General features: G+C 58.8%; 1 protein-coding gene across 11 annotated transcripts in view; it reads right to left on the reverse strand.

Moving 5' to 3' along the window:
- The window catches only part of ABLIM3 (actin binding LIM protein family member 3), a 35,002-nt gene that overhangs the window by 3,838 nt on the left and 18,596 nt on the right, over positions 1-12,568 (reverse strand). For 3 of the 11 annotated variants that reach the window (XM_042826451.1, XM_042826450.1, XM_042826447.1), the window contains exons 2-14: positions 11,018-11,158; positions 9,337-9,520; positions 9,131-9,243; positions 7,476-7,602; positions 7,146-7,239; positions 4,443-4,530; positions 4,015-4,073; positions 3,733-3,804; positions 3,220-3,375; positions 2,721-2,750; positions 2,364-2,493; positions 1,607-1,705; positions 445-495 (exon numbers count right to left, since the gene is read on the reverse strand). In XM_042826451.1, the coding sequence (XP_042682385.1) occupies positions 445-495; positions 1,607-1,705; positions 2,364-2,493; positions 2,721-2,750; positions 3,220-3,375; positions 3,733-3,804; positions 4,015-4,073; positions 4,443-4,530; positions 7,146-7,239; positions 7,476-7,602; positions 9,131-9,243; positions 9,337-9,520; positions 11,018-11,158 (1,344 nt within the window). The remainder of the gene's footprint in view (positions 1-444; positions 496-1,606; positions 1,706-2,363; positions 2,494-2,720; positions 2,751-3,219; positions 3,376-3,732; positions 3,805-4,014; positions 4,074-4,442; positions 4,531-7,145; positions 7,240-7,475; positions 7,603-9,130; positions 9,244-9,336; positions 9,521-11,017; positions 11,159-12,568) is intronic. The other 8 variants (XM_042826454.1, XM_042826453.1, XM_042826452.1 and 5 more) reach the window with 6 other exon arrangements.

Below are 12,568 nucleotides of genomic sequence, written 5' to 3' on the forward strand. Positions count from 1 at the left end.
CTACACATGTCAGCAAGCAGAGAGAGTACAAGCCCAGCAGAGCCATGAACCACCCCAGGCTTCCTCCTCCCCAGCCTCCTGGGTGCATTTCAACATGCAGCAGCCATCCAGGACGGGCTATGTTATTCCTGAAGGCCTCCGTGTGTAACTGTAAATCGCCATCTGCAGCCCTTTACATGGGCTGCTCTGACTCCTGGTGTCACCCTCATCCCCTCTGCCACCCCCCTGAGTCCTCACTCCCCCTCCCAAGGATGCCCCATGGTTAGCAGCCCTCCCCTCCGCCCTGCTCCTTGCATTGTGCCCTGCACTGTGCTGCTCAGAGGGGAAGCAGCATTACCATCCGCAAAGCCCTGCTCCCTAACTCCTGCCTGCATCTCCCACCATGCCCCTACCCATCACCCACACCGAGAGCCACCGTGCCTGGCTCCCAGATTGTAGACTGACCGTGCCGCTTGTAGATGGGAGGTTTCCTGTAGATGTTGCTCTCACCAGCAGCTGGATAGAGAAAGGGAAGAAAGGAGGAAAGAAGCATGGAGAGGAGCTCAGTGTGAGCTTGCAGCGGGGGCAGGACAGTGGTCCTGCAGGAGATGCTGCCCCGCAGCAGCCTCCAGTGCAGCCCCAGCATCCAGCCAGATCCAGGCTGGATTCCACCGCAGCTGGGCAGGTGGCAATGCATGAGTGCCATGCAGCGAGCGCCCGGTCAGCATGCACCGCGGGGGGCACAGATGCACCACCGGCCCTGCCAGCCTGCAGCTGGGCACCATGGGGGAGAACACCTGCGAGAACCACCTGCGAGCTACCTGGGGCACAACAAACTCAGCCAAAGCCTCTTTCCGCAGCAGAGAGAGAGAAGAGCCAGCTGGGAGGGAAAGCGAGCCAGCGCCTGGTGCCAAGCTGGCGGAGGGTTGAGGGGGCCATCCATAAAGCACCGACCTGCTGGGTGGGGGGATGGGGTGGGAGTGTGGTCAGGGTGTCCTTGTGGTGCAGGGTGTCTCCAGGCACTGGGGGTCCCATGGTGGGACAGAGTGGTGGGAAGTGCCTGTTGCGGGGCAGGGGATGGATGGTGCTCTGCCTGCTTCCCGCCCACTGCCCCCCCTCTGACCCATCCCCATGGGCTCTGGGAGTGGGTGGTGGCCCTTACCTGGTGGCCCCCTGCAATCCCTGCAGAAGGGCAGCAGGCAGCTGGCAAGCCCAGAAGAGCCTGGGGGGAGGGAGCGGCGGGCCCTAGGGGGAGTATAAAATAATCATCTTTAAGGGGGAGAGCAGAACGGCCCCTGGCTGACACGCATTGCCTCATGGTCCTGGGGGAGAGGGCAGAGGATGGCTCTCTGCAGGGGCTCCTCGAGATGTGCAGGTAGAGGAAGGGTGGGCATGGGGACAAGGGGACAAGCAGACACTGGAAGGCTCTGAGACATTTGGGTGGTGACAGGGAGGAGGAGGGTTCAAGCTGCAGGTCCTGCTTATGGATGGCCTCTACCAGGGTAGATCCTGCTGCCAGCTGGCTCTAGGCAGGCGGTGGAGCTACGCATGCAGCACACAGGGGATGGCACATGCGGGCATGCGACATATACGGTGCTTCCCCTGGGCCAGGGGCTCCAGAGCCTACCTGGAATGTGGAAATGCTTGGGTGCTTGGTATGAGGTTGGAGTAGAAGACCTCACATCTAACTGGCTATAGTAGGGGGAGCTGCGCCCACTCTCTGTGCCTACGCAGTGCCGAGCAGAAGCAGCCAAAAGTGACCGAGAGAAAGAACAAGAGGCAGAAGAAAACAGGTGTTAAAGGCAGCAGTGTTAGAAGAGCAGGGGATGGCCTGTGTAGTGAGGTGACAGGGTGATGTGGTCCAGGATGGGCCATGATGGAGCAGATGCCCTGCATCTTCTGATGAAGACAGATGTGGAAGTGCTCCATTGGCAGCACCATTGGTGAGAGGAAAGCTGTGCGTGATGCAGTGGTGAGTGGTGCAGTGCAGGGATGGTGGAGGAGGCAGCATCTCTGGACACACTGCCTCAGGTTGTGCAGTGCATTCCTATCGAGCTCCAGATGCCAGGAGAGCGGGCAGACACAGCGTGTTCCTCCCCAGCTGAGCTCTGCAATCCGGAGCAGCTCTTGCAGCATGAATGCTCCATGCACAACCCCAGAACTACCATGCCAGCTGAGTGGGCTGCTCTCTTCTACATTTTGCTGGACCTTGGGGCCACCTTCATCCTCAGCTCTGAGCCCCCTCAGCCTTCCCTTGCGGCTTGCACAGAGGGTGGCAGAACCACAGGCTGCATGCAGCACAGGTCACCACCTGCACCCACCGCTCCTCCTCTGTCCCTGGCCAAGACCAGAGGGGTCCTTGGAGTCACAGCCCAAATCCTCACCTGAGCGGTAGAAGTGGTGGGGGGACCTTGGGATGGTGGGGGACATGCCCTGCCGGCTGTAGGTGGGGGAGTCGATGTAGCCAGGGCTGGAGGCTCGCCTCTGCCGGATGTCAAAGCTCTCATAGATGTCCTGGGGACAAGGAGAGGTTTGGAAGGTTAGAGCTGAGGGTGAGAGATGAAGTAGGCATCCTGGGCCGAGGATGCTGTTGAGTGCATGTGTGTCCAGTTGGGGCTGGACAGGAGCAGTCCCCTGGGATGGGTCCCTATGTCCCCCAACCTCGGGTTGGCACCGGGCAGGGGATGCTCAGCACAGCCCCATAGTAACAGCAGGATGATGAAGGTCTGCAGTGCCATTACCTGCGAGTACGGGGAGAGGGTCCCCAAGGACTGGAGACAGCGGGAGGCAGGGAGGAGAGATAGAGAGAGACAGCACATGGTTAACGGTGGTGGCCACACAGCAGCTCTGTTTCCCATGCCACAGCCCACTCGGTGAGAGCAGATTCATGACAGCTGTTGGGGTGGATGGACTGGGGGTGACAAGCCCTGGGACTAGGGATGAGAGGGATGTGGCTGCAGCACATTACAAAGCCCTTGCCAGGACTACCTCAACCTCCCACCCCTCTCTGTGGGATCTGTTCAAATCCTGTCCCTCTGTGCCCTCCTGCCCATGAGCTGCTATGGGACAGCTGCATGCCACCTCACTCTTGACAGTGACTTCAGCACCTGCTAATGGGAAGGAAGCCTTGGGGAGAAATCCCCTTTCCTGTGTGCCCACTGGTATCCCTGAGAAGTGAGTGAAGCCCCATGCCATGTCCCCAAATGGGGGTTCGGCTCTGGGCACGTCCCGGCTCAGTACCTCCCCATAGCTATATCTCTCCAGCGTCTCATCCGACGTGTATCTGTGATAGGGCTCGTACGAAATGAGGTCAGGACGCTGCACTTCGTAGATGGCTTTAATCTTGGGAAGAGCTGCCAGGTCTTTGTAATTAAGGATCTCATTATCCACTTTAGCCTAGGGAGAGGGAGAGACAGAGACAGAAAGGACGGAAAGGGAGAAAAGGAGAGAGGAAAGGGGAAGATGGAGCACACAGTACACAGAACCAGCACGTGGAGCCCGAGCACCACGGCAGCAGGAAGAAGAGGTGAGCGGAGGCAGCAGAGGGACAGGGCAGAGGGGCGGGGATGGAGGGCAGTGGGACAGTGTCCATCTGGGTGCTCCCTACGTGCCAATGGGGAGAGGGGACATGACTTGTCCATGCTGTTCCCAAACACAGGGGTGGGAACTGTCACTCTTCCTTCCAGATCACCCCAAACCCATGGCCACAGCCTCAATTCTGCCCTGTGGGGCTGAGGTCAGAGATCTACTTACGCAGATGACTCTGTTGGGGGAGCCAATGCTGGAGCCGGGTGGCGAGATTGAGGTTTCTGATGTCCTTCTGTGCTGTGGAGCCAAAAAGAAAGGACCAGTGAGAGCCAGGCAGGTCACAGCCAGGAGTAGCAGACATTGCATAGTGCTGAGTGCTGCTCAGGAATGAAGCTCCTGCAGGGTAAGGAACCACCCTGGACTGGGGCAGTGCTCCCGCAGTGCCCAGGGACTCAGGTCAGCACTTGGGACCTGCAGCTTTTGGAGAGGCCTCTGACTGCCACCTACCTTCAGCTTCTTCTCTGCCCGGGCTGCCTGCTTGCAGATGGGATGCCACACTTCAGAGCCTGGAGTGCAGAGGGAAAGCACCTGAGCTCTGTGCACAGCTCGCACCCACTGCTAGATATCACCCAGCTGTGTGCCTGCACGTCCCCAGCCCCGTCCTGTCCCTGCATATCCCAGCCCCACCACCTCCTGCCCCTGCCCAGAGCCTGCTGTCCCCCAGTGGGATCTGGCTATGCTGTCCCCAGCTGCACTGCAGCTGGGAATGGTTCCTATGGAGGCTGGAATGAGCTCCTGCCAGCACCAAAGCAGCTGAGCAGACAGAGCCTTAAGATGCTCAGTGTAATCCAGACAAAGGGGAGGTGGGACAGGTGGGAAGGGGTCCTGGGGTTCCCTGCACTGGGCACAGCCCCTATCAGGGCTGCAGTTCTTACCTGTGAGGTACATCTCCTCTCCTTCGGTGAACATCTGGTGGCAGCGCACGCAGCGGGCGCAGGTGGGGTGGTAGTGCTTCCCACCCGCCTGCAAGGGAACAGCCTGAGTGGGGCAGGGCCTGGGCATGCTCAGGGGCAAAACCTCAGGGAGAGCAACACAAAGTAGAGAAAAGCAGAGCGTGTTTCATGCAAGAAACAGACCTGACCTGCAGGTCTGGGAGCCCTGGCTCAGGGCACAGCCCCACCGGTCATTGCATTTCTGCAATAACCAGTATGCAGGGTGACTGAGGGCAGCAGAAGAAGAGGAAGATAAGGCTCTCGCTGATAATAGGAATGGCAGTGACAGGGGGAGTTAGGAACAGTATGAAGCAGGGAAGATCAATAGAAAAATTTGATGTGAAGATTAGCGAGAAGTGCCAGAGAAGAGGTGGTTGCCCATAAAATCAGCAGGAAACTGATCCTCCCAGGGCACAGATGGCAGTCAGTGGCTTCTCCCCTCTGATTTACGCCAAGAGAGATCCACCATCACTGTGTCAATCGGAGGATTCAGCTGTAAGCTGTGAGAAAAGAGACTGAAAACCATGAAGCTAAGCCTCAGCTCCTAAACACCATGGCCACTGTATCTGTAGTTCCATATTTCCCATACAGGAATGGGACTATGGGCTGCTGGAGACAGCTCATGTCAGAGACACAGATCCTCCCAGATGCTCTGCTGCTCCTCTGGTCCCTCTTGGAGCCAGGATGTGCTGCAGCCAAGTGAGGTCGGTGCTTTCAGACCCCCTCAGTGGCTCAGTGTGCAGACACTAAGAAATAACACACACATCTTTTCCTGTCTGTCCATATGTGCTGCTGCGGTAGGCTGGCAGGGAAGTGCACCAGACCTGGCAGGGGGAGCAGGGCCTCATCCATTGTGAAGTGCAGAGCCTGAGCAACCACCCATCCCTCCAAAGGCAGATATCCCAGAAGTGTGCATGCTTTTCCTCTACTATACTGATTCACATTACAGCTTATAAGAGGGTGGCAGAAGCTGTGGGTGGCGAGATCTGCTTGTTATCACACAGGGTCCCTTACAGACTCATTAATCATTCGTGCCTGGCCGCACAGCTCCAGCCCTTAGGAAAACCCAGCAGCTGATGGATAGCACGGGAAGGCTCGTTAAGGCCTCACATTATTTAAAGGCGCCCTTTTCATTTTGTGCTCTGCTGGAGAAGACGATTGGAACCCCTGGATCCAGGAGGAAGCTCTCCGGCAGGCACTGAGCAGTGCCAGCGGTGCCACCCAGCGCTGCCAGCAGGATCTGAGCTCAGGAAGCTCTGGCTTCGCCCTGCTCCTCTCTGGGGTTTCCAATTGAGCGCCCCATGCTGGGCAGTTGGCCACAGCAGCTGCTGCAGTTCTGAGCTCATGCTCACAGCAGCCAGTGCTGGAGACTGAAGTCAGCAGAAAGCATTCCTGGGCTCAGGAGCTCCTGAAGAAGGATGGGAGCAAGATGCTGGAGAACCCTGGCTGAAGCCTCACGGGAGGTTCCCTGGCCAGGCCTGGTGCTCTCAGCTCAGCTAATGGAACTGGGGGGAGGGGGTGGCTGATTACTTCTTGTGGGTGACCCAGGCTGGAGGTGCCCTGTCCCAGCTCTCAGCAGGCTCCAGACCCCTCCTTCAGCTGTCGCCTGCACCACTGCTTCTTCAGCCCGCAGTAGAGCTGTGGTACCCCGGGTTTGGGGATGCTGCTCCCTGCCAGGGGTCTCTGGAATGGCAGAGAGGTGGGTACAGTGCTGCCCTGGGAGTGACTCCCCCACCCAGCAGCTCCAGGTCTCAGCAGCAGCTGCACATGCTTTCAGCATTACTACCTCCCCATCCTGCCACAGCTCAGCTCCACGGAAACACCAGCGGATCTAAAAACCACAGCATGTTTTATTCTGACATCTTTCTCTCTGCCTCCCACCTTCTGACCCTTTGGATTACAATCAGGCTGGGTTTTCCAGCCTTTTATCCCCTGCAGACATTTGAGTAGGAACAGTAAGCATGGCTGCATCCTCCACTCCAGGAGCAGGGGCTGCAGGACTGGCCCTGAAGGACCTCTCCTCCCTCAGGCAGCAATTCCCACCTGCTGGCTGCTGCAGGCTGTGCAGCTGCTCCATTGCCTCAAACCTGCACCATGGCTGCTTGCACTCATCTTTGCTGCTGGATCCCCATGATATCCTTGCATCCCACAGCAGCTTGGCACAAGCAGCTCCTGCTGGCCAAGACTTGTCCAATAGGCAAAGCCACCTCTGAATCTGGCCCAGGACAGGGCCCTGGCTGGGGGGAAGACAGGGATAGCTGGGTGCCGCAGCCCTCACCTGGGTGGGTGGCTGTGCTGGATGTGTTTCCAAGGCAACCAGCAGTCTGCAAGGGATGTGCTTGCAGGCTGGGGATGCTCTGGAGACAGGTATGGCAGTAGCTGGTTAGAGCTGGAGTCTCCACATGTGGGGAATGTTCATGGCACTGGGTGCTTTGGTACCAAACACCGAGGTCTGCAATGTGGTGCTGCTCTTCCTTCTACTGCCACACTCCAGACAAAGATGTCCACACACCCACTGCCCACAGCCCAGAGGGAGGAATAATGTGATGGCAGTGATGACTCTCCCACAGCTCCCCAAGACACACACTTCTGGGTGGACTGTCCCTATTACAGCCCAGGACAGGCGGCTGTGGCCCCAGGACTCACCTCCAGGACCCTGCCACTGATGTACCGGTCGCACGTCTCACACTTGATGCCAAACTGCGCATGGTAGTCAGACTCGCAGTATGGGACTCCATCCCTTCAGGAGAGGAAGGAGATGGGTGAGGCAGGTAAGCAGGCCAAGAACTCCTTGCACCGCCAAAATCCCACCACACACCTGAGAGTCACCTGCTCAATGGGCTATCACTTGCTGCTTTGCCCCCCATAGCCAGGTGCCCATAGCCAGGTACCCACAGCCAGCTGCCCATAGGCAGATGCTCACTGCAGCACCAGCAGGCAAGGACAGACCAGCCAAGCTCGACCAGCAGCACTCACTTGCTGATGTACTCTCCGGTGAGGATGATCCCGCATGTTTGGCACTTGAAGCAGCTGACGTGCCACTGCTTCTCCAGTGCCAGGAGGGACTGGCCCTGCTTGATCTCCTCCTTGCAGCCTGCGCAGTCTGGAGTAGGGGGGCAAAAAGGAGGGGGAACGGATGAAAACTCTGCCTCTGGGGGATCATCCCTGCACCACAGATGGAAGATATCACCTGCCCCTGCCTGTCCTCAGAATGAATCGGGAGGAGAGTCTTTCTGCTGGGGCTGGCACCATGGCATTGGCCAGGGCCCTGTGGGGCTGTGCTGCCCAGGGCTCCCATGGGGCACAGAGATGGGAAATGCTCAGCAGAGCAGAGTAGAGGAAGGGCTGCGCTCTCCATCACTGCATCCGGCCCCAGCACGGTATTTACGAGACTCCCTTCCTTCCCTGCTACTCTTGGCTCCTGCCAAGGCTGCGAGCAGGAAGCACATGGGCCTTGGACCCCTGACCTTGGCTTCTCATCCTCTTCTGCCCCGGTGCAGCAGGTTCCATAGTGTTGCTCCTTAACCCTCTCCTCACTGCCCTCCTCCCTCCTGAGGCACTGTGCAAGCAGAGCAAGGCCTTCTGCATAGCCCAGCCTTGGGCAGCTCCACACCAAGCCACTGCCCACGGAGCAAAGCTGGGAGAGCCCCTGGCGGAAAGCAGGGGGGGCAGTTCAGCTGAGCTGGGATCTGGTCCTTCCCTCACAGAAGTACTGCTTGCCTGGTTTTCAGGTTGCTCCCCAATCTGGAGTTGCAGGGAGAGGCACAGAACCTTGCTCCCAGGGCTGTTCTCCTGAAAAGCATAGCAGCAGCCCCAGGTGGCAGCCCTGCAGAGGCATTCCTTCCCTGCCATTCCCCTGGGTGGCAGTGCCAGGACCCCAAGACACCACACAACTGGCTGCTGTCTGTGAATAAAGCACAGTGCCCTTGGGTAACCCCACTCTGCTGGCCAGGGAGCACTGGCTGGAAGGGGTGGGAAAGGAGGAAGCTGATGAGAGGCCGAGCACATGGCTGCCTTTCCCCTTCCTATGGCCCTGCTAAAGGAGGCAACGGGCAGCTCTTGCCAGCTCATCCGTGGGGCTCAGCGTGGGGATGGAGGAAGGTGGGGAAGTCCTGTGCTGTGCCTGGGGCTCACCAGTGAAGCCACATCCCCAAACTCACGGGAGGTCATAGTGAGGGCCGGCCAAACCCACCCAGTACAGCCTTCCCCCAGGTCCTGCTGAGTTTCAAGTTGGTATCAGCAACACAAGGGAAGGAGCACAAGCAGCTCACACAGGGACAAGACAGCAGCACCCACCCAGGTCAAGCACAGGGCAAGGGAGTTTCCAAAACCAGCATTGACCTGCAACCCTGGGTGGAGACGAAGGCTGCTCTGCTCCTCCTGCCAAACCTCCCCAAATGCTCGTGCCGTGCTGCATGCCAGCCCCAAAAGCCCCTCCCAACCCCGAGCACCGGCACCTGTGCCCAGCACCACCCCAGTGATGATGGGCACAGCCAAAACCCTGCTAGAGGGCATGAAGACAGGGTTACAAAGGGACATCAGGGAGAGTGCACACAGCCCTGTCAGCCTGAGGAGCAGTGCCCACAGAAGCCCCTGGGGTCCCTCACATCACACCCTAGTGGCCGACTTACGGCTGGGCCCGTGGATCTTGATGGGTTTGGTGCTGATAAGCGAATGGGAGCAGTTCTGGCAGACGCAGTCCTTCCCGCTGAACGTCACCTTGTCCCCAATGGGGAACGGCTTCCTGCAGCCGAGGAGAAGAACAGGGACACGTGAGACGAAGCGTATGAGATGAGCCCCCAAACCAGCGTGCCCCCACGTGTGCCTGATGTCCCACCTGCAGGTGCTGCAGACGAAGCACTTGGGATGGTAGGTCCTGCCCAGCGCCGAGATGACCTCCCCGGTGATGAAGTCCCCGCAGCTGTCACAGCGGGTGCCGTAGAGCTGCTGGTAGTCGTGGGTGCAGATGTACTCCTGGTTCTTGAAGAAGAAGCCCGACTGAGCCAGGTCGCAGCCGCACACTGCGGGGAGGACACGCAGCCATCAGCGCGGGGTTCGGCGACAGGACCCGGGGGCAGGGCGGGGTGCGTCCCCCGGCCGCAGCGCCGCGGCGGCTGCCCGCGGGTATCGCCGAGGGTTCCCCGCTGAGACCCGGCCCAGCACCAGCAGGTGTCAGTATTGGGCCGCGCGGGTGCGGGACGCGGCTCCCGGAGGAGCTGCTCGCACTGCTGTTTGTCCGCCGGTACCCAGCCCAGCCCCGCTGCATCCCCTCCGGTGGGAGCTGTGAGTGGTGCACGGCCCGTCAGCGTGATGCAAGGAGACACGGCAAGCCCTGCTCTTTGGTGTCATCTCCCTCCTACGTCTTTTCCGTCTACACAGACCCCAGGAGCTTCATACTCTGGGAGGCACAGCAGGGACTACACAGGGACCATTGGACATGGTGCATAACACCCATCCCACCAAATGATGAGGTAAAGGACAGGCAGGCAGCCCCCAGCTCTTGTGTGGCATCGGGAAGCAGAAGCATGAACACCTGAGGAAGGATCAGACCCTGTTTGCTGTGGGACTCAGAGAACATCCTCACAGCTGTGCCACACTCCAGGGGACACACGGGGACAAGCCTCAGGGCTGGCATGGGAGCTGGCAGCAGCCAGTGGCAGGGGTAAGGGCTGAGAGGGAAGGTGAGACAGGAGGATTTCCTCTCATTATTTATTCCCTTTCACTCGCAGAGCAGGCAGTGAACTGTGCCAAGCTCTCCAGCAGCTCTGTGCCCTTTGAAGCCAGCGGCTGTCTGAGCAAGCAGCTTCCCTCTGCTCACAGACACCAGAGCTGGAGAGGGGTGGGGAGGAGCTCAGCATGGGCCCTGCACATTGGCCCCCAAGGCAAGCCAGGGCTAAACAGAGTGGTGACCGCCCCAGGGGACTGTCCCCTCCTGCTGAGCCCCGGGTGCTTGGGGAGAATGGCAAGATGATGGCCAAGGGGACAGGATATGTGCCCTGCTTAGCACAGGGTGCTGTGAGACCTTTAAAAGCCCCGGTAATGAGATGCTTTACAATGCACAGAACCAGCCGCGGGCCTGCTGGAGAGCGGCTGCTTTAACAAATGCGCTGAGAAGCCCTGCAGCATCAGTTCTGGGTTGTTGGCTTTTATAGCTCCCTAGCTCTGTTCTTGCACCCGTCCTCAGGGGACAAGCAACCTCTCCCCTCTATTTCCACAGCCTCCTCGGGCCGTTGAGTCCTAGCTGAGCACAGAGTATCCGTGGCACCTCGAGCACAGCTGTGCCATCTGCCTGCCCTGGCCATCTCCCCTGCTACAACTCAGCTCAGCCAGGCTGGTGGCACCCCCTCATCCTCCTGTTCACCTGAAGGATACAGCAGCCCGCCAGATGTGTTTGGTGGCATTCACTTAGCTCACAGGGAGCAGCAGCTCCAAGGTGTCGGCCACTCCTGCACACAGCCTGGTGATGCTGACAACACTCAGGGACACTGTGAGCACTGCACCAACCTGTCCCGTCCTACCTTGGCAGGTGAAGCAGCGGATGTGGAAGTGGTTGCTCTGGACACGCACCACCTCGCCCTTGCAGGTGTCCCCACAGCGGTAGCACTGGATGACGGTGGAGCCACTCCCGGCGGTGTAGGGGTTTTGTTGGTAGGGAACTGCTGGCAGGAAGGAGGGAAGGAAAAGTGGGAGGAAAAGGGTCTGTTAGCATTTGGGACACAGCCTGGCCAGGCGTCGCAGCACTGACACCCCTGCTATGGACAACGATGCTGCTGACAGTCATCCAGGGCAGGAACTGCATCGAGCAGAGGGGCTTTCTGCTGTCTCAGCACAGCCCCCAGACATGAACTCAGCAAATGCTGCAAGGAGGAGCTCCTGCTTTCCCCGCTCCACCTGCAAGTGGCAGCTCTGGGCTGTCCATCGCTGTGAGCTGTGGGCACAGCCAAGAAGCAGAGTGCTCATTTGCTGAGAGCTCAGAGAGCAACTTGCAATTTGGGCAGCGCAGCTATTAAGGGGTAGGGATTTCAAAGGGCTGGGGTGGCTTCCTGACCAGGCACTGTGCTCTGTTCCCAGGAACAGGAGAAGCAGCCGATCGGAGGTGTGCACACCTCAAGGGGCGAGAGGACAGGTGTGGGACAGAGGAGAGCACTCATCGCAGAGCTCTTCATTCAGCGAGGGGCAGATCAGGTGACGGGGAACAGAAACAGCCCATTATGGGCTTGTAAAGCACAGAAAGAAAAGTCAAAGTAACATTAGCGATGGTCTCACGGTAAAAGCCCATCCTAAAGGCCAAGTGCCCATGGACACGCTCAATGAATGCACAGCGCTGCAGTGCGGTGCAGTGCCCTGCGCTGACCCCACAAGGGGGTTCCCATCCTGGAGGGGTGTCCAGCACAGCAGGAGTTACAGTGCTGGAACGTTCCCCCGCACGAATGCTGTGCTCTCACTGTGCAGAACAAGGCGGGAGCTGAGCCCTGGGACACTGCCACAGCAATCCACCGCCGGAAAAGCAGTGGGGGGAGCGGGGTGGTAAGAGGCTGCAAATTAAATCAACACTTCACTAAATATTAATAATAATTTTTAAAAGGGGGGAAATCGGTGTCAGAGAGTGCAGGCATCACTTGTTTGGAGCTTCTTAGTCTCCAGGGGAAACTTCTCTGTGGCCATAGCAACATATCTCCAAACCCCTGTGCTTGGTGGGAGGAAAGGAAAAGGGTTTGAGGACAGAAGGGCACCCACTGCCTCACTGTGGCACCTACTGGCACCCACGGTGATGTGCCAGGACCCGGCTCCGAGCCCCACCGCCACCCTGGCACTGCCTTTACTCAGAGCTGAGCCCAGCGCTCCCGATTTGGGATTAACCTTGGCCTCATGCTGGAATTTTTCACCAGGAACATTACAGCATTGTTTCAGCGGGGCCGTGCCTGGTTGGGAACGGCCCCACGCAGGAAGTGTCACACATCCCTGCAGCTCCGTGTAGGGGACAGCTGAGCGGGGCAAAGCTCATTACACCCAAATAATCCCCTAATAATGTAAGCAGCATTAGCGGCCTTCAGGCTGGGATCCAGCAG

The sequence above is a fragment of the Centrocercus urophasianus genome, unplaced genomic scaffold (genome assembly GCF_019232065.1).
Source record: "Centrocercus urophasianus isolate 14NV4802_14NV808 unplaced genomic scaffold, USGS_Curo_1.0 seq_26, whole genome shotgun sequence".
Classification (NCBI taxonomy): Eukaryota; Metazoa; Chordata; class Aves; order Galliformes; family Phasianidae; genus Centrocercus; species Centrocercus urophasianus.